This window comes from Artemia franciscana, chromosome 19 (genome assembly GCF_032884065.1).
Source record: "Artemia franciscana chromosome 19, ASM3288406v1, whole genome shotgun sequence".
Lineage (NCBI taxonomy): Eukaryota > Metazoa > Arthropoda > Branchiopoda > Anostraca > Artemiidae > Artemia > Artemia franciscana.
In genome coordinates, this window is record NC_088881.1 from 16,034,542 (window position 1) to 16,056,249 (window position 21,708).

General features: G+C 35.1%; 1 protein-coding gene across 1 annotated transcript in view; it reads right to left on the reverse strand.

The window, feature by feature from the left end:
* The window catches only part of LOC136039338 (formimidoyltransferase-cyclodeaminase-like), an 85,615-nt gene that overhangs the window by 15,078 nt on the left and 48,829 nt on the right, over positions 1 to 21,708 (reverse strand). Inside the window, exons 3-6 of the mRNA XM_065722965.1 lie at positions 21,459 to 21,679; positions 18,937 to 19,073; positions 10,473 to 10,635; positions 5,996 to 6,192 (exon numbers count right to left, since the gene is read on the reverse strand). Of these exons, the coding sequence (XP_065579037.1) occupies positions 5,996 to 6,192; positions 10,473 to 10,635; positions 18,937 to 19,073; positions 21,459 to 21,679 (718 nt within the window). The remainder of the gene's footprint in view (positions 1 to 5,995; positions 6,193 to 10,472; positions 10,636 to 18,936; positions 19,074 to 21,458; positions 21,680 to 21,708) is intronic.

Below are 21,708 nucleotides of genomic sequence, written 5' to 3' on the forward strand. Positions count from 1 at the left end.
AGGCTACATTTATGCAAGATTTATCAGCGTGGAATATAACAATTTTGAGAATAAATTTTTATAGGCTCTAGAGTAGACGCCCGAGTGTTTTGTGCTAGAAGGCTAATACCCATCTAGATATATTCCATATTTTCTCAGGTATTTTGATGATCACTGTGATATGTTAATTACTATCTGAGGGACTCATATTAGTCCGGACAGTTTTAATATAGATGTTTCCTATTGAAATATGTCCAACCCGATGTCACTTTTGGACATTTGTGTGTCCCTTATGACGCGTGCCCTTGCTTTAACATTCCTGCTAGAATGTGGCCAATTTCAGTAACAGCGATAAAATTACTTTTATTCAGGTCAATTTTACACCTTCTAATCATTCGAATTCAGCTTCAACTCAAGTATGTTTCAAATAATTTTGATATTTCTTCCAATAGCAAATTGAACATACCACAACCAAATAAAAGCAAACCAATTACTCAATGTTTAATTATGAACGATAGGAGATGCATATACCTAGAACTGAACCAGTTTATTTCGTACTGAACCAGTACGAAATAAATACTGAGGGTTAGCGGCATTCAAGAGCAAAGTAGCGTTATTTCTAGGACACTTTTCAATATGACTTTAACAGCTAAGGGCGAAAATGTCGAAAAGAAGGAAACGGGTTGATAAAAAAGCCTCGAGTTAGTTCTAAGCTGCTTTATCAAATTTGCTCGCGGGAACTTTTTTATTGTTTTAAAATACAAATGCAAGGATTTATGTAAGAAAACTTAGAAGACTATTGATATCAGGGCCGTAAAATTGGTCTGAATTTGAAAAGTCAAGATGATTTACTTCACAAGAAAATTTAAGGACATCAAAAAGGATTTTATCAGAGATTACGGAATAATTCAGAGTATTAGTGATATTCCACCAAAGGTATTACCTGAGGAGCTAATTTACAGACAGAGAAAAAAATAATCACTATCAAAGTATGGCTAATAAATTCAATGAGCATCTTATGTGATATTTAATGTAGCACAGTTACTCTTCAAATACTGGTAAGACATTGTCCGGTGTCCCTCAGGGATCAGTTCTTGGTCCTTCCTGTTTTTGTATGTTATAGATGATTTGAATATATTAGTTCCTGGTTATAGATACCATTTATCTGGTATTCAACACCTTCATTTGCAGATGATATTACAGTTTTGGTCATGTTTGAGACTTAAACATTATTAGTAACTTAGCTGTTCAATTCGCCACAGCTTATAAACTCTTGGTTAAGAGTTACTAGGATGAATTCAAATGTTACAATATCAGAATTTACATTTTTTGATCAGTCCTGCTAATTATTACCATTTGGTTACACAGGATACCAATATTAAATGACAAGCTATCGAGAGCACAAAACTAAAACATCTGATCTCTTTGAAGGTTATAAAGAACCTATATTTTTCACTTAATGCACTGATGCATTTTTAATTGCAGTGTTTTTGTAAGGCCTGTTCTGACAAGCGGAAGATTCTTGAGCCTATGGCACGTTGTATAGTTAACTCCTTTTGTGAATAAACGAAATTCCATTTTAGTATCGTCGTAACATATTTTACAGTTTATTAACGCTTAGTCAATAATTGATCAAACATAATAGCAAGCAGCTTCGCTACAAATTGATCGAAAAATTAGTGAGCTCAATGTTGGGTCTAGTTGTCTCAATTCTGGAAGATAGAAATAACATTGATATATTGAAGGTGGTCTTGATAGTCGTCTTTTTAACTGTATTAAAGAGTTGGAACTCTTTTTAGATTTTTGTAACAGTGCCATTATGGGAATTGCTCATTCAGAGAGACTGATGCGCATGACACCTAATCAGCAAAGGTGTATTTATCAGAGAATGATCGATGAACAGAGCTTCGTTTTATGCATACTCCTGACAAAATTTACATCATCTCAACTCTAGTAGGGGTCATATTGAAAAATTTATCAAAAGGAGAATGAAACATATAATTACAAAATGCCAGTATAGCAAAAAGTCAAATAAACCAGAAGGATCTAAGAATTCAGAAGGACTCTCACCAGAAAGCTAACATCTTTACAACTTTGTTTGGCACCTTGCCAAGTATAAAAAAACACAGCAGGCGCACTTACTGATGCTGGAGGTCTATAATGGTAGAAGAAAGCAATCTGGGATAAATCAAGTTTTATGAATATACACCAGCCCTTTCTTGAACATAATAATTTAGGCTGCACGAGCGATCAGCCCCAGAGAAACCTTGAAGAACTCAAGAGCTCAACCCATTCCAAAGGCATACATACAGTGGTTTAGTTATTAGGTTTAGAAATGTCTAATCTGAGCTTTAATAGTAGATAGATTATTTGTTCATGTTTGACCTAGTATGTGAATTTTAACCTCAGTAGAGATATTTTTAGAATAAGAATCTCCAAAACCTGAACAAAATTACATTATTTACTGGAGTTCAAAACTGGTTTGTGCAAAAAAAAATTCTTTCAGTTTGCGGTAACATAGTATAATTAAGAAGCGACTCGGCCCGATAGTAACCGAAACTTTAAAAAACGAGATTTTGTTAACAATAGATATATCAAAAGAATCAAATTCTTATGCTGATTCCAAATATATAAAGAGCATTAAGTTTGATGTTACCCATCAAAAGCTATGAGCATGAGAAAATTTGCCTGATTTTCGAAAAAGGGGGGGGAACGTCCCGTAAAGTCAAACTGTTTACTTATTTATTTCTATTTATTTTATTATTAAATTATTTATTTTCTGACGGAAGAAAGATCATGGATGCGTGTTTATTTGTTGTTGTTTTTTTCCAGGAGGGATCATATCGAACCAATTGTCCTAGAATATCAAGAGATAGCCCATTCGAGTGGAAATTAATAGTTCTATTGCCCCTTTTAGGAGTTTAAAAAATTGGAGGGCACCTAGTCTTCCTCCTGCGACCATTTTTTCTCCAAGGATATCCGATCAAAACTTTAAGCTATTCTTTTAATTCAAAATAGTCGAAAGGTCCAAGAACTATGCCTTGGTGATGATATGACCCTTTATAGTCCCTGGGGAAACGGTCATAAGTTACGCAATTTGCCCATATTGTTTACATATAGTATTTGTCAGATTTTCTGCGGGGAGGGTGGGGGAGATTTTCCATGGGTAGAATATTCCGTAGAGAGAAAGGCTTCCGGAGGATTTTTCAGGATAAATTTTACACGGGGATGGGGAAGGGAAACGGCGTTTCTGTAATGATTTGAAAACAGCCAGAGCTTAAGTAAAAACAAGGTCTTTATGTATGAAAGTAAGGAGCAACATAAATATTTAAAAAGAGCAGAAATTATGCTGTATTTAAGAAGGTTGCCCCATCCTCAACCCTCCCTCTTTACGCAAAAGTTTGAATTTATGTACTGATTCTTTACAAAAGACTAGTCAAACACGAGAACCCTCGATTTTGAATAAGAAGCATTTTTATGAGATTAAAGACTTCAGCATAAAGAGTTAGACTTTAGCATAAAGAGTGGGGGCGAGGAAGAGGCAGCCCCCCTCATATACAAATTAATTTATGTTCGTCTCAAATTATAATGTTGCTCCTTAATTTCAGTAAAAAAAACATGTTTTTTCTTATTTAATTAATGTACAGAGACGAAACAAATATTGTGACATTTTTCTTTTAACAAAGCTAGAATTTATATTATTTTCGGCAAGGACTAGTCACCACTTAGTTTCACACACGGTATGAAGGGTAAACAGCTAAGGACCATGACGTTAATCAGAAAATGTCATGGATTGGTTTTGTCAAAAGGATAAAACCAGGTCACAGTTAACAAGTTCTAAAGTCCACACTAGAGATATTTCGAATCCAATTTTTTTTTTTTGATCAAACGATGCAAGACGGGTCAGCAAAACTTCCAGATAAGCATTGACGTATTATGTTGTGTCCTCATCGTCATTAACAGAGGAAACATATGTATTATTAGTTTCATGCTACAGTGGGAGATCCAAGGGTACCAAGGGGGACCCTATCTCCCAAGTTTTTTTCAGGTGCCCTGATTCCTTTTTTGTTGTTGTTGTTGTTTTACTCTTTTTTTAAAACAAATTTGTCAATTTGGTCAATTATTGGCACTTTTGTCACATTGCCCCCTCCTCCCAAGATTTTGATCCTTGGTGTCCTTGTCACATTGGGCACCCCCAAGATTTTGCTATAGATGTGCCCTGTCCTGCTATATAAAAAACAATAACAATAATATTGATGGCGAAGAAAGGCTGCTTTTTAAAATTGTATGAATACGGTCGCAGCAAGTGACGGCATTAAGCATGAGAAATGGTCAATTGCAGTTTCAAGATACAGAGTACTGGGTTGCAAGATACTGGATTTCAAGATAGGCTAAATATTACAATAATTATTACGAAAAATCAAAAGGACATACATGACAGTACAAGTTTTAGGGCTTTGCTTCAGCTAGATCTTATTTATTATTCAATTTATTATTAAAAAAAGAAGTTTAGACAAATTATTAGCCCTACTGTTTCGATTTCTGAGACAAATGAAACCACTTAATTTCTCATTTTTTGTTTTTTCCTGTTTCAGATCATAATGCAGAACTCTTTTTTTTTCTTTAATCTAGTAAATTATACCTTCCATTCCTTCATCACTAAAATGCCCTAACCTCCTTCCCAATCCTTGATTGCCGCTTTTGCTTGCACCCCTAGGATCCGAAACCAAAACCATCATAAACTCTATGATTCAAGGCAAAGCTCCTGAACCAGACTGTTTATCACTGTGGAGTTAATAGATGTAGGCTCAAAGAGTGTTATTGACCTACATCACAGTATTTTATCAGTTAGCTTTTCTATTGGACATGTCATACGGCAGCTTTATTTAGTAACAATAACCCCAACATTAAAAAATTGGCTGAAAGAAAATGTGCTAAGACCACAACCCCGTCAGCATGACAAGTCGTAAAATTATAATCACGACCAAGATTGATGTGCATAATCCCAGATAATCACTGCCTCTGTTATTTGCCAATTTCAAGCTGGTCTTTGACCAGGGAGATGAACTATGGGCAACATCCTTAAAGTAAGCCAGTTGACAGAGCGATTCATCAAGTCTAAAAGAGACTTGCTAGCTATTAATTGATTTTTGAATCATCCCTTTGACCTTATCAGGAGGAAAGTTGCGTGGTATATTTCAAGACGCTACATCCATATGAGCTTGTCTGAATAATCTGCCAATGGGCTATCTCACGAATTCTTGAAAGCTCTCGGAATTTTGCAGGGTTGTGTCCTCTCTTCACAGTTTTTAATATATTTCTGCAAATGGTTCTCTCCCTGATACCCGTCGAATACAGAGCCAAAACAAATTGAATTCGATTTGATAAACTGACTTATACTGACGACACCAATCACCTGTATATGACCTCCCAAGAGATCCAAAGTCGGAAAAACAGCATCGCAAAATCATTTGGTATTCAGATTAATGCAACCAAAATAAAATTCATGGTGACATCAGGTCCTGTGACAGCAGACTCTCCTTCGATAAAGATCCATGGTGAGGAAGAGGAAACAGTGTCGTTTTCTTTATCTAGGCAGTTGCGAGCAGGCTGACAACTGGCACACTACCAATATTAAATGCTTCATAGCCCTTAATAGGTGCAGTTTCGAAAGAGTCCAAAAGATTTTCAGAAATGCATCCATCTGAAGATTTGCCGTCTCAACACTACGATCAAATCAATTCCTATATGAGAGTCAACAGAGACAGTAAAATTCATAAGTAAACACAAACCCAAGCCTTCAAGATAAGATGTCTTCAACGGATAGCTAAAATCAGATACACTGACCACATTACTAATGAACAAGTCTGAATATCCCAAGTCTGAAACTATTGTGTTGAAGCAAACTATTGCATAGGCGTTGAAGCAAAAGCTTAGAAAGGAAAAAAAACTTAGAAATAGCTTAATAATAAGAATTATTTTCGAAGTTAATGAATATTAAAACAAACAGAATTACTTAGGATCAAAGAAGCTCATCGAGGATAGACCAAGTTTTTGTATTACAAGTCGAACCTTCTGGTCTTCTTCAAGAATCATAAGCCCGTCTTGTTTTATATAGAAGTCAGCTGCATCTAAAATCGCCTTCAGAGGGATAAGGCCAACAACCTCTGATCCAGCAACGCCAACTTGTAGCTCTTTTGCGTCTTTGCAAACCTATAAAAATAATACTTCTGATTAAAAATGTTTGAAAGTTCCTGAGTTAGATTTAAAAAAAAGCTCCTTTGTTTTTAATTATAAATAGTCCAACCTTTTTTCCCTCTAGGCTGGGACCAGCAACCAATAGTTTCAAAAATCATTAAAATAGTATATTTTATTTATTTATTTTTAACTAAATGGGGAATTTTTTCAAAAGTAAGCTCAAGTAAGCTGAGTTCAGAACCTTTCTGGTAGAAAAAAGAATTCTTTGAAGTAAAATAAGGTTTTTTAGATATAATCAGGAAGATCTTTAAGTGCTATGGTCTTGAGGCAGAAGAATTGTTAACAGTTCTTTAAGGAGAGTAGCAGTTTTCTTTTTTTTTTCGAGGAAATTATCATTAAACTATAGAAATTCAATAAAAACAAACAATTTTTGTAATTTAACAAAGCAGAACTTAATTCTCTAAAACATCTTAAGTGTGACCATGTTTATTAGCTGTTCTGTATGTCTATGTTTTCCAGGTTTCAGTTTGACCTTGAGTAGGGAGAGCATTAATTTCACAGAAGAACATTTTTTTTTCTAGAGAAAAACTTACAAGGAATTTTTTCAAATTATAGAATCTATAAATGATTTCCTTTCTTTCCAAAGTGAGAAAACAGTCAATCTTCAATCGTCTAGGTGAAAGAGGCTCAACAACCCCCTCTGTGCGCTAAAGTTTTCTGTTATTCTAAAAAGTACAGTTTGAGAAAGAGTCAAAACTTTAGCTTAAAGAGCGCGGTGTTGAGGAGGGGGCAGCCCCTTTCATATACGGAATGATTTCTGTTCGCTTTAAGTTTTAATGTCACTCCTTACTTTCAGTTAAAAAAAAGTTGTTTTTCTTATTATTTATTTAATCCTTCGACAAGAACAGCAGTGGCAATCAAAAGCAATCTGGCAGAATATTATGCTTTGAGTCCCTCAATCACACTGTAATTGTAGCTTCATATTGTTCCTGTAGCTTTGTTTCTAAACTGCATTTTGTGTTGCTATGGCCGGCAGCCACGATTTAATTTCTGAATTTCATTTTCCAGAATCACCCTTGTAAGTTGTAACAAACACGCTCACAAACTATAGACAATAATTGTTATATTTCATTTAACTGAGTTGATTCATTTGAGAATTCATTGATCTATGTTGAATGGCGTGCAGTTGCGCATGAATTGTTAAGGAAAGGTATCAAGTGGATTGTTCTAAAGGTGGGAGGGAGCTTGAAGCCTTTAAAAGTTCATTTTTGATCTAATTTTCTAACTTCCAGGGAAAAGCTCTTGAAAGAAATCCAGATACCGAATGAGGGTGGGGGGTGCATTATTCGACCCTTACCTCCCTCATTCCGAGGAATATTTTGAACCAAGCTGGCAAAATGGATGATTTTGTCATTCCAGAGATTGGATTTAGCTGGTTTTACATCGAGTCAAGACTCATCTTGTTATTGCCCCGATTTAGTCTTCAGCAATGATGTAAAATTCCGCAGCTTGGACTAGGCATTTTTTTGTACCGAGTTCGTACTCAGATCGTTTTACACGGAGAAGTTGCAATGCGTCAGTTTGAGAAAATTCTGGCCAATTTCTTAGATTAAACCTGATCATGTCCGCACTCCCCACTCCCAGTTTGAATCTTAGGTACGACTCTTTTTCCTCGGAGAAAGGATGCTTGGTTATTTATTTCTGCAATAGTTCATTAGCCTTACTATCTGATCTTGTCTAGAAAAGCTGAAATGATCGCAAAGCCATTCTGGAGTAATTTATAACTGTATCAGTACATAAATAACTATTATCTTTTGGGATTTCAACATAAGATGATTTTCCCTTTTTTTTTGTAATTCTCTGGATTCTGCCGGATATATCTTTGTGGAAGTCTCTTAGCTTCATTTTCAGTTTTAACTTGAGCATATGGGTACCCGTGACAAGGGATCAAACTGCCTGTTTTGCCTCCTCTTAAGAGACAAAAACTATAAAATACAACATCATTCCATAATTTTTCAATTAATTGACACATTAAGGAGCAGTCCATTGGCCTATTTGCTATCTTTTAACGTTTTAATCCTTATTTAATTTAAGATTTGATTTTTGAATTAAAATCAAGGTGGTGAACTACGATGAAAAACCTTAAGAGCCTTGGCTAATCAAACAGTTCGTGGTAACGAATTGTAGTAAGGAGCGACCCGGCTCAATAGTAACCGAAACTCTAAAATATGGAATTTGATACCAATAGTTACATCAAAAGAATCACATTTTAATGCTGATTTTGAATATATAAGTTTCATCAAGATCAGTTATACCCATCAAAAGTTAGGAGCCTGAGAAAATTTGCCTCATTATAGAAAATAGGTGGAAACAACCCATAAAAGTCATACAATCTTAACGAAAATCACACCACCAGATTCAACGTATCAGAGAACCTTATTGTAGAAGTTTCAAGCGCCTATCTACAAAACTGTGGAATTTTGCATTTTTTGCCAGAAGACAGATCACGGATGCGTGTTTATTTGTTTTTTTTTGTTTTTTTTTCAGGGGTGATCGTATCGACTGAGTGGCTCTAGAATATCGCGAGAGGGCCTATTCTAACGGAAATTAAAAGTTCTAGTGCCCTTTTTAAGTGACCTAAAAAATTGGAGGGCACCTAGGCCCCCTCCCACGCTCATTTTTCCCTAAAGTCACCGGATCAAAATTCTGAGATAGCCATTTTATTCACCATAGTCGAAAAACCTAATAACTATGTCTTTAGGGACGACTTACTCCCCTGCAGTCCCCGTGGGAGGGGCTGCAAGTTACAAACTTTGACCTGTGTTTACATATAGTAATGATTACTGGGAAGTGTACAGACGTTTTCAGGGGGATTTTTTTTAGTTTAGGGGGAGAGTTGAGAGGGGTTATTAAGATAATTAAGAGATTAAGATACTTAAGATAATAAGCTTGTAACAATGTTTAGAACAGTGTTGAGATCTATTTCTGATAGAGTGCTATAGGTGTAGTACCCCATTTCGCAAAGTGAGTTTGCTCTTTTGGTGCTCGTAGAATACAGATGGGAGTTTTTCGTAGCTATTTCTATGGACTTTTCCCCCGGAAACATCTAGGGATTACTTGTTTGCAGTTAAGTAACACCTCCCAAGGAGGGCGAAATTTGAGGCTCTGTCCGTATTAGAGATTAAAATATTCCTCTCCATGTTATAATTTAAGGGAAATGGGGTTTAAGGGGGTTGGGAAATTCCTGTGAGGGTGTAAAGAGGGAGGCTTTGAATAGATTGATGTGGAGTGGGAGCGTGCGTAGCTGTGTTGGGCTCAGGCGGCTTGGTGCTGCAGTTAGTTATTAGTAGGAGTAGTAATAGTAGGCTACAATTTCCGCTAGGTTTGGCTACTTGACCTTAACCTTCACTCCAATAGGGCGCCAAGTAGGATCCCTGAGCATCCCAGACACAAATTCCCAAAAAAGTAATTTTAAGGGGAATACAGGCTACAGAAAAACTAAGAAATCATAGAAACAAAGGCATAAAAATATTATATTTCTAGTGATGATGGAAGAGAAGCGAGAAATGCAAATTGGCAATTCTGAGAAAACGGTTTTTATGAGTTTTCTTGATTAGTTTTCCCGTTGATTACCATAATAAAATTTCTGTTGGGGGGAGGGTCATCAAATCTTTCCCGAGAGTGGGCCAAATTGCAGATAAGTAATCATCAAAAATAAAGTTAAAGCGAACAGGTAAGATTTTTATTTTTTTTTATTTTATACCTGTTGGTGTTTATATTGAAGGAAGAAAAAGAAAAAAAAACAAACAAGAAAAGTTTATTTTCCGCCCAACGATGGTTACATTAGAGCACGGTAGACAAAGATTTTGCAGTGATGAATTTCGCTTGATTTTTCTGGAATGTTTCGCGTGAGAAAGGGTAAAAAAATTTTCGGAGGCAATAGTTCTTTGTGGCGAGAGCTGTCAGGGAGAGAAGGGCTGCTGGGATGCCTGGAAATAAAAAAAAAAGATGAGAAAAGGTCTAGTTGCATTGGATCAATTGCATTGCATTGGATCAATTTTGGCTCATTAAAAAGATAATAAAATTTCGAATTAGCGATCAAATGAATTTAAAACCAACCTTCTATGACTCCCAAGATTTTAGATACCCTCTAGAGAAATACATGGAAGACGCAGAACTCTTTATTAAGCCAACGCTTTTGCGTTTCCCATACTTTTAATCAAATTAATACCTAGGAGGGCCACTCAGTAACAAGATGACTAAAAGAGGATTAAGAATAAATGGAACACACTTGCCTCTTCATAAGCAATATGCAGTGGAGTAACATCCATATCCGTTAAATTAAGCGAAACTTGTGCCATATTTGCCTCATTAAGCCACCAGCCAATTCCCTGTACTGCCTTGAGTCGACCTTTTTCATTAGGTCCTCTACCTTGCTCACGGACATTTAAAGCCAGCCTGTAAGAATAGATTGCTTAGGTTATGATGAAATACGAATGACTTTTATCTTTGGGACTGAGCTGCATGTGCTAAAACATGTTCCTTCGGATAATACCTATTGCGGGAATCTCGCCTTTTCTACAGAAGCTGCAGCATCATAAGTATCTATAATAAATGAAACATGCTCAAATTTCTTTCCTGGATAGGCAAATAAATAGAACATAATGGAAGCAAAAACAAAAGAGACTTATTGGTGAAAATTCATTGAGTTGATTTCTCATGATTTTGATATATATTTTTGTCAGGATACGATACTGCCCACTCGGCTAGAGTATCTGAGCCGACAGTATAAATACTCCAAAACGGTCCTCAATGTCACACGTCTGATTCTTCGAAATCTCAATGAAGAACTTTTCCGTTTTGAGGAGAAAGATGTTTGGCCAGAGCTAGCACTGGTCAACTAAAACTGTTTTCTTCATTTTTTTTTTTTTTTTTTTTTTTTTTTTTTTTTTTTTTTTTTTTTTTTTAGCAGATTCTAGAATCTAAGCTCTGGCTGTAGGATCCGTGTTTCTACAATGCTGAGGGGTATTTGAATATTTTCAAAAGTGTTAAGCTAAAAGATATAGTGGTAAATTCACTGGCCAGTCCCAAACCTTATTTTAATTTATATTATTTTAAAATTCCCCCAGCAGAATTGATACGCCCAAAACGCAACATAGCAGTTCTAATTTTCAGGCTGAGAACAGGTCATGTCCCGTCAAAAAATGTTTTATTTAGGTGAGGTTATGTGAGTCCCTCACTTTCTAATGTTTGTGGTGTATATGATGAGTACGTCACATTTTAATGTGTTTAAAAAAAATTGAGACAGTGTGCATATTTGAAGGATGATCGTATAAAGTATTTTAAAGCATTTTCTATGAGATATATTTTAGGTTCTGCTAACAGTCCATGTTGGACCAGAAAACAGTCAGTCTAACTGCTGGGAAATTTTATTAAGATGACAAATATGAATAATCAAGAGAAAAAAACGGGTTTAGTTTAAATAAAGCAGTGGAGCAAAAACGAGATAAAAAAACAACAACAAAATAATAATTAATAACAAAATGAACATTTCGGCTCCACGTCCGGGACCCTTTCTCAACGGAAAAAAAAGCTTCAGCAAGATAAACTTTTACAGACAAAGAAACGAATAACAATTTTAAATTAGTGTCTTTAAATGAGATGGATGTGTTTGCCTTTAATAAGCACAAGGTTTGTCTAATGTCGGCGTTAATGATGAAATAGCTACACGAAGATCATCTTCCACAACGAAACGAACACAATATTTCAATTTCATTTCAGGTATAGCAGAAAATCCTGTCTCGTACAGATAATATTTTGCGAATGATAGCAATACTTTTTAAGTTTTATTTAACAAAAATATCATATTCAGTCTTAATATCTAGCAAAAATTGAATTAGAGATGCATTCTGAAAAATTTTGTTTTAAAAAATTATCACAAGATGATTAAATCAAGTTTTCTTTCTTGTTACTTGTAAATTCAAATTTGTCATGTTTTTCGTCAATAAAAGTATTGTGTATCCACGCATATTTTGCAAAATCGAAATCATCAAACTGGTTCAAGAAATGAATTAACAAGGTATCCAAGCGTTCAACAAATGAGTTTGCTTCTATGGTATCATGACCGCACAAATTTAAAACTGAATACACATAATTTTTTGTTTCAAATTTGTCTCCATAGCTCCATTTTTCTTATGAATGCTTTTACATGAAATTTTTGAATCAATAGATGCATTTGTGGCCCTTACATCAATTTCTTCAAAATATTTAATTTTTTAAAAAATTGCACCATATGGGTCAGTTTAATAATTAAAATGATAAATAAATTACCCTCCCTAAACATATTTGCGTCTTCATTTTTATTTTCTTCGATAAAAATTGAAATTTTCTCCTCATAGACATCATGTATCCTCTAAATTACTTTGGTACGAGATCGTACTTCAAAATAGAACAAAAGTGAGGCGTGTAAGTGAGACTCCCATAACGTCACACGAATTTGTAAGTAATCTAACTTATAAAAGACTATCTTTATGTAGTTTATAAATTTTGTTGTTTTTGTAAAAAACGTCTTTAAGTTCCTCACTTATTTTTTCAAGCAATTCGGGGTACCTATTAGTAAGGAGCGATGCGGCTCAATAGTAGCCGAAACTGTAAGAAACAGAGAATTGATAACATTAGATATATCAAAAGAATTGAATTTTGATGATTATTTGAAATATGTAAAATTCATCAAATTTAATGTTACCCATCTAAAGTTACGAGCTTGAGATAATTTGCCCAATTTTTGAAAAAGGGAGGAAAACACCCCCAAAACATCAAGTGACCTTAATGAAAATGACACCATCGGATCCAGCCTACCAGACAACTCTACTGCAAAGATTTCAGGCTCCAATGTTCAAAAATGTGTAATTTTGCATTTTTTTTTCTTTTTGCCCGAACAAAGATCGTGGATGCGTGTTTATTTTTTTTGTTTTTTTTTGTTTTTTTTTTACTTGTTTGTTTGTTTTCCCCATGGATGATCGTATAGAACCAGTGATCACAGAAGATCGGGAAACAGATCATTTGATCGGAAATCAAATTCCTAGTGCCATTTTTCAAATGGCACTAGGTCATTTGATCATTTGCTCAAAGATCATTTTTTTTTCCAAAATCGCCGGATGAAAATTTTGAGATAGCCAAATTTCAGCATAATCGAAAAATCTAATAATTATGTCTTTGAGGATGACTTGACCTCCCACAGTCCCTGGGGGAAGGGCTGCAAGCTATGAACTTTGTTCATTGTTTACATAAAATATTGGATATTGGGAAGTATACACACTTTTCAGGGGAATTTTTCTGGTGATGGGGGGTTACGCGGGAGGATCTTTCTATGGAGGTGTTATTCGCGGGAAAAGGGAATTTTCCATGGAGGGGAGCCAGATTTCCCAGCATTATCTAAAAAAATTGGAAATTAAATAAAAAACAAGTTTTTCAACTGAAAGTAAGGAGCAACATAACACAAAACGAATAAAAATGATCACGCATATGAAGGGGTCGTCCTCTCTTCAATACCTCGGTCTTTAAGCTAACTACTACTGCTACTACTACTAATAACTCACTGCAGCACCAAGCCGCCTGAAGCCAACACAGCTACGCACGCTCCTCCTCCAACCTAATCTATTCAAAGCCTCTCTCTTAACACCCTTCTAGGAAGTTGCCATTTCCTTTAAATCTTTATTTATAACATCCTCCCAACCCAGACAAGGACGACCTGCTTTTCGTGTAGCCCTAGACGGTTGGCCGAAAAGGACAATCTTTGGCAATCTGTCATCCTTCATCCGCAGAACGTGGCCTAGCCATCTCAACCTTTCTTTCATTATAGCCCAGGAAAGCGGGATTGAACCACATTTTTCGTAACCTACTGTTTGAAATACGGTCAGTCAGCCGGGTACCCAGAACAATCCGTAGGCAATTTCTCTGGAAAACAGTAAATTTTCATCTGCTTTTCGGAGCGCCCATGCTTCAGAGCCATATTTGACCACTGTCATCACTGTAGCTTCCAATATTCTAATCTTGGTTTGCAGACTTATCTTTCTATTCTTCCAAACTTTTTTTAACTGCGAAAAAACACCCCGAGCCTTAGCTATTCTACTTCTAACGTCTTCACTGCTCCCAGCGTCTTTACTAATAATACTACCAAAGTAAGTGAAGCTGCCAACCTGATCAATCTTTTCGTTACCCAACGTCACCTTTTCATCTTCACTTATTCCTAGCCTTAGTGACTTAGTCTTCTTCACATTAATTTTCAAGCCTATTCTAGCACCCTAGCACCCTAAATTTTGACCCTTTCTCTTAACTCTATTTTTTGAAACAGCAAAAAACTTTAGCGTAAAGAGCGGGGCGTTGAGGAACAAGGCCCCTTTCATATACGGAGTAAGTTTGTTACTAAAATAATATGCAAATTTCGAAGTAAGTTTGACTCTTTCTCTTAACTCTACTTCTTAAAACAGTAAAAAACTTTAGCGTAAAGAGCGGGGCGTTGAGGAGGAAAAGCCCCTTTCATATACGGAGTAATTTCTGTTCGTTTTAAGTTTTAATGTCGCTCCTTACTTTCATTTAAAAAGAACTTGTTTTTTTTTTATTTAATCTATCAACAGAATCGAAAGCTTGCTTATAATCGATAAAACTGAGGGCCAAAGGTGTTTGACAACGAAGGGACTTCTCAATTATTAACCTAAGAGTGAAAACTTGGTCGACACATCCTCTACCTTTTCTAAAACCGCACTGTTCTTCCCTTAAAGCTTTGTCTACAGCATCTCTCAGTCTAAAAAGTATCATATTACTCAGTAATTTGCTACCTACAGAGACCAGACTAATGCCTCGATAAATATGACACTCACTCTTGTCACCTTTCTTATACAGTGATTAAATTAAGGTTTTCCTAAAATCATAAGATACTTTCCCTTTTTCAAAAATCATGTTCATAATCTTCAGTGCTTATTCCTAACCTCAGAGCTACCATATTTAAGAAACTCATTTATCACACTATCAGCACCTGGAGCCTCATTATTTTTTAATCCTTTTAGTACTGTCGCTAATTCTTCCTCACTAAACAGATCTTCCTTCACATCCAAGGTGTCACAAATTTTTTCAATTTCATCTATATCTTTTCCTGCAACTGTATCTCGGTTTAGCACATTCTCAAAATGTTCCACCCATCTTTCTTTAACTTTTTCCTTATCACTAATTGTGGTCCCATTTCTATCTTTAACTGGGTCTAGTCCAGATTGTCTACTCCCTTTCAATTTATAAACATGCCAGTATAATATTTTACTATTATGGCGTCGAGCCGCATCTTCCAGGTCCTCAGCAATTTTATCCATGGCCTCCACTTCACATCTCCTTTGTTTAAATTTTAATGCTTTCTCAACTTTCTTTACATTCCTTTTATTTTCATACAACCTATCACTCAGATAATTCTTGTACAAACCCCTCCTAACAGGGGCGTAATTCCCTATGGGGCGTGGGGGATTGCCCCTTCCAGACCCCAGTTTGCCCCCCAGACCCCAGCTTGCCCCCAGCTGAAATTTAGTTTCTTCAAAAATCTTGTCAAAACTAAGATATGCCTACATAATCCAGAGAAACGGGTCAGTTTTCTTCAGTATTTCTTTGCATTTATAGTACTACATGGCTCATTTTTCACTGTCAATTTCACTTGATCTGGGAGAATTTGACTTGCCCCCCGAATGATTTGGACGAAATTACGCCCCTGAGTTTAAAGGTTTTTTTTAGAAATTTCAGAGGAGCCGAATGTGATTCAGGATTCATTCTTAAATAACTGGAACAAAAAATAAAACTTTAGCGTAAAGAACGAGGTATTGAGGAGAGGACGAATCCCCGCATGGTATGTAATAATATAATTTCTGTTCGATTTAATTTTTAATTGAAATATATGATTAAACGAAATACATTAATTGAAATATTTTAATTGAAATAAATGAAAAAACTCTTTTTTTTATTTATTTAATCAAACAGTTCGTGCTAACGAACTACGGAATTTTGACACTAATAATAGATAAATCAAAAGAATCAGATTTTTATGGTGATTTTAAATGTAAATTTAGTCTTAACCATCAAAAGTCACGAGCCTGAGAAAATTTGCCTTATTTTGGAAAATAGGGGGAAACACCCCCTAAAAGCCATAGAATCTTAACGAAAATCACACCATCGTATTTAGCGTATCAGAGAATTCTACTGTAGAAGTTTCAAGCTCCTATCTACAAAAATGTGGAATTTCGTATTTTTTGCCAGAAGACCCATCACGGGTGCGTGTTTATTTGTTTTTTTGTTGTTGTTGTTTTTTTTCCAGGATCGTATAGACAAAGTGGTCCTATAATGTTGCAAGAGGGCTCATTCTAACGGAAATGAAAAGTTCTAGTGCCCTTTTTAAGTGACCAAAAAAATTGGGGGGCACCTAGGACCCCTCCCACGCTCATTTTTTCCCCAATGTCAACGGATCAAAATTTTAAGATAGCCATTTTGTTCAACATAGTCGAAAAACCTAATAGCTATGTCTTTGGGGATGACTTAATCCCTCACAGTCCCCGGGGGAGGGGCTGAAAGCTACAAACTTTCACCAGTGTTTACATATATAGTAATGGTTATTGAGAAGTACGGACATTTTCAGGGGGATTTTTTGGTAGGAGGGGGGAGTTGAGGGGAGGGGGTTACGTGGGAGGATCTTTCCATGGAGGAATTTGTTATGGGGGAAGAGAATTTCCATGAAGGGGGTACGGGATTTTCTAGCATTATTTAAAACAAAAAACATTGAAAAAATAAATATGAAAGTTTCTTCAACAGAAAGCAAGGAGCAACATTAACACTGAAAACGAACAGAAATTATTACGCGTATGAGGGGTTCTAACTATTTATTCTACGGCCTTTCTGATTCAGGGGTCATTCTTAAAGAATTGGGACAAAATTTAAGCTTTAGTGCAAAGAGCGAGGTGTTAACAAGGGGGAAACCCCCTCATATACGTATTAAAAATATACGAATATAGAAGTTCGTTACGTAAGTTATGTATATTTTTTACTAATAAAAACGTTCGTAAAAAATTAAAAGTTCTAGTTGCATTTTTAAGTAACCAAAAGATTGGAGGTCAGCTAGGCCTCCTCTCCCACCTCTTTTTTCTAAAAATTGTCCGATCAAAACTAAGAGAAAGCCATTTAGCCAAAAAAGTTAATATGCAAATTTTGTTTTAATTATTCTTGTGCGGAGAGCTAAAATCAAATTATTCATTAATTCAAAAACGTTCAGACATTAAATAGAAAAAACAAGCTTTTTTTAACTGAAAGTAAGGAGCGACATTAAAACTTAAACGACATTAACAACATTAAAACGTGTTTATGTCGCTCCTTACTTTCGGTTTAAAAACTTGTTTTTTTTTATTTGATATCTTATAAGAGCTGCTTTGTAGAGCATGCAGTGAGTCCTGAGAACATCGGGTGTTTTCATTTTAATTAGTGATAGAAGGTGAGTTTTGTGTCCTGACATTGACTTAGCACTGTATGTATTATTCTACAATTTTCACTGCAACACAAGTTTCACTGGATGTGACTGCAAAATATATATATATATATATATATATATATATATATATATATATATATATATATATATATATATATATATATATATATATATATATATATATATATATATATATATATATATATATATATATATATATCTTCAGCTATATTATTGTCTTCAACATATTGAAAATATCCAATTAAATATGCTGTTTTCGCTACAGCAGTTTCTTCTTCAACTAGTTAGGTGAATTTTGAACTTGAAGAGCGTATTTAAGAAACTAATTGATCGCCAAGATAGCTTCTGATGATCATCTGATTGATTGTCCTCCTGAAAGGACTATCCAGCAGCATCTATGAAAATTTTACCTTAAGATGGTGACCTAGCTTTTGTTCAGCCTGGGCCAGTAAACCCTGTAAGTCTCGAAAGGGTTAGGACATGGGCGTAATTATCTGTGGGGGAGGGGGGCAACTGCCCCCCTAGACCTGAGTCCCCCCCCCCCAGCTGAAATGTAGTTTCTGCAAAAAAAAAAAATCTTGCCAAAATTAAGATAAGCCTGTATAATTCAAATACCCAAAGGAACAGGTCAGTTTCCTTTAATATATCTTAGCCTCTATGGTAATACATGACTATGTTTTCAGTTTTCAATGTCATTTTCACTTGATTTGGGAAAATTGGCTCCAACCCCCAGGATTTTGATGAAAGTATGCCACTGGTTAGGATATTTTGCGTGACTGTGTAGTTTTAATTTCATTTGATATTTTTTCAATCCTGTCTAATATTCGTGCCTCCCCATAGACTAGTCCGTGCCTCCCTAGGGAAACCCGCCTCCCAGTTTGGAAAATGCTGCTTTAGACGTTATACTAATCAGAGCTGCTTGTTAAAGAGGAAGCAAATTAGGATAGGTAGATATTTATCAGACCTAGACATACACGTTCAGGTAAGCATGCATGTGAATTTGATTTTAAAGTATTATAGTTCAATAACAAAACCAGGGTAGTGTTTAAAAAAAGAGCACTATATGTTAGTGGTATTTTTATTCGGCCTATTTGAGTCCCGATTAAAACATAGCGATTCATTATCTTTATATTCACTAGCCTGAAACTGAAATTGGACGGGCAAAATCTCTTACTTTATTTGGATAGTAGGAAATAGCCCTTATAAACACGAGAGAACCAAATAGCTACCTGTGTGCTTGCTCTTTTGTACCAAGTATATTAATATTGTATGCAATGAGGAACTTGCGAACTCCTGTTGCAGTGACTCCCCATCGACTTACGAATTCGGATGGTCCAAAATCTGGTTTCCATTCATCTTTTTTTAGCTGCAAAATGATGAGAAACTTAATTATTTGGCTTTTTGATTTTTTAAAAAAAAATTACAAAAGAAGCATAGATACTAAAATCGAATTGAATAATCTTTCATGCTTATGTCTCCAGGCACGTGAGCATGGGTTTTGGCTTCTGGCTCTGGATCCAGCTGGAATCTTGCGATGTTTCTTGATGTTATTTATACTATAGGTGTGGTTCAAATGTTTTTCAGTCCCCCCAAGATTTGCACCCCGTTCTAAGGAAACTCCAGAAAGGGACCTGTTAAGATTTGCAGTATTTTTAAAAAAAATGAGAGAACCCAAAAAAGGAAGGTGATCTATTTGTGTTTATTTTAAGTCTGACTTGATTATTCATTGTAATTTCTGCCCGTTTTTTGTTCCATTTATTCATTCACATCAATTTCTGTTCGCTTTATGGATGACTTATATGACTTTATTTCTGATTGTTTAGGTTTTAATATCGCTCTTACTGGATTTTTGAACAACCATTTTTAGTGGAAACATTTTTCAAATTAATGTCTCTTCGTCTTTTAATATACCTCCATTCGTTTAATTACCTTAATTTCTTGATTGTTAATTGTAAGAATATTTGTGAGCTTTTATTCAGCCTTTTTCTTTAAGAAGTTATGTTAAAATAATTTAAGAAGTTATAGAAGTTAAAATAATTTTTTGCTGAAATTTTTACCTTAAAGTTAGGAAGGAACGGGATGGAGGACTTTCAGTCATATGGACCTAAATATACAAAATTGTTGGTGTCCCACTGGGCTGAAGCCCTTCTCCCGCTATCCTGTAGACAAACTTGAATATAGACAAATATTAATTTACCATTTTATTAAAAGAACTTTTCATATTCTGTTTGTTGAAAGCTGCTATTGTGTTAAAATAAATTAATGTCTGCATCATTGATAAAAAAAAAAGTTCCACAAGTTTCAAGCAAATAAAATTTCTTTTTTGTTCCATTTTCAGGTAACGCGAGCTCCCAGTCTAATTTTAATTTACATTGTGATCACTTTGTCTAGGAGCTTACAAAAGCAACTATAACCCCAATTCCCACTCTCACACCATCTAAAAAGCTTTTGAACAGTGATTATTTATCAAAACTTAAAACAATCATGGTAACAATCAAGATTACGGAAAAAAAACACTTGTTACAATAATTACATTTATCAGTCACAATTTGATTTTGTTATTCTAAAAGAACAATTTTTTTCGTTAAAACTTTTCTTTGATTCTATTTCATTCAATCATATAGATAATTGATTCCTTAACTAACTTTTAAACGAGCATTTGTAACTTTTGAAGTAATCTCTTCCGTTTGTAGAACACGTGTTTTCATCGACAAATCAACCAGAGATTTAACAATGTGTCTTCAGTACTTATTAATAATACGGAACACACTCAAGAAATGAAGTTAGGTTAATCCTTATGAAATATAGCCTTCTTATAAAATTTAGTTTGCATAGTAATATAATTTGGGCAATATATTTATATATTAGGGGGGATAAACTCATCTACCCCCTCCCTAATTTGCGAATATATAGCCCAAATTATACAAGTCCAATGCATTCTGTCGAAGTCCAATGCATTGTTTCATCCGTCTCTTGTTTTTATTAAATAAAAAAAACAAATTTTTTTAGCTGAAAGTAAGGAGCGACATTAAAACTTAAAACGAACAGAAATTACTCCGTATATGAAATGGGTTGTCCCCTTCGCAATCCCTCGCTCTTTACGCTAAAGCTTTTAATTGTTTTAAAAAGTAGAATTGTGGCAAAGAGTCAAACTTCAGCGTAAAGAGCGAGGGATTGCGGAGGGGACAACCCCCACCCAAGAGGGGATAACCGAAACTCTAAGAAACAGAGTTTTGATAAAAATAGATAGATCAAAAGAATCGAATTTTGGTGGTTATTCAAAATATGCATAATTCATCATATTTAAAATCACCCATCAAAATTTACGGGCCTGAGAAAATTTTACTAATTTTTGAAGAAGCGGCGATTTATTGTATCCCGAAAGAGGTTAAGTCACCCCTGAATGGGAAGGGTAGAGATCGCAATGTAGGATTTATATGAAAAGCACTTTTAGAACAAATTTAAAATTAGTTATGCTCTATATCTTGTAAAAACTTAACTGTCTACAATGACACAGTATCAATGAAACATATCCCAGGATACTCTAAACACTGGATAAGGGACAAGAAAATCATCAGAATATCTTCAGCTACACGAAACGTTGTGAAATAGCACAATGCCACGCCTCTCTTAGTACTTCTGCGGCACAACATATTTTATAACTTAGTCATTATATACTAATGATGGTTGAAACTCATCCAAAGTCTATATAAACTTTAATAAAAAAAGTAAAGGAACAAGAAAATAAAACCTTTTCAGCCATTCCTTCATATTCTCCTGCCCGGATTTGGGGCAAAGTCGTGCGGTAGTCACCCTTTTCTGCGGCCATACTGTATAAGAAAACTGGAACGTTAAGCTCTTTTGCAAGACGCTCTCCAAAAATCTTTGAGCATTTAATACATTCTTCGACTGAAACGTTTGAAACTGGTATGAAAGGGCACACATCTAGAGCTCCCATCCTAGGATGCTCACCTAAAACATAATGCATTTCAAATATAAAA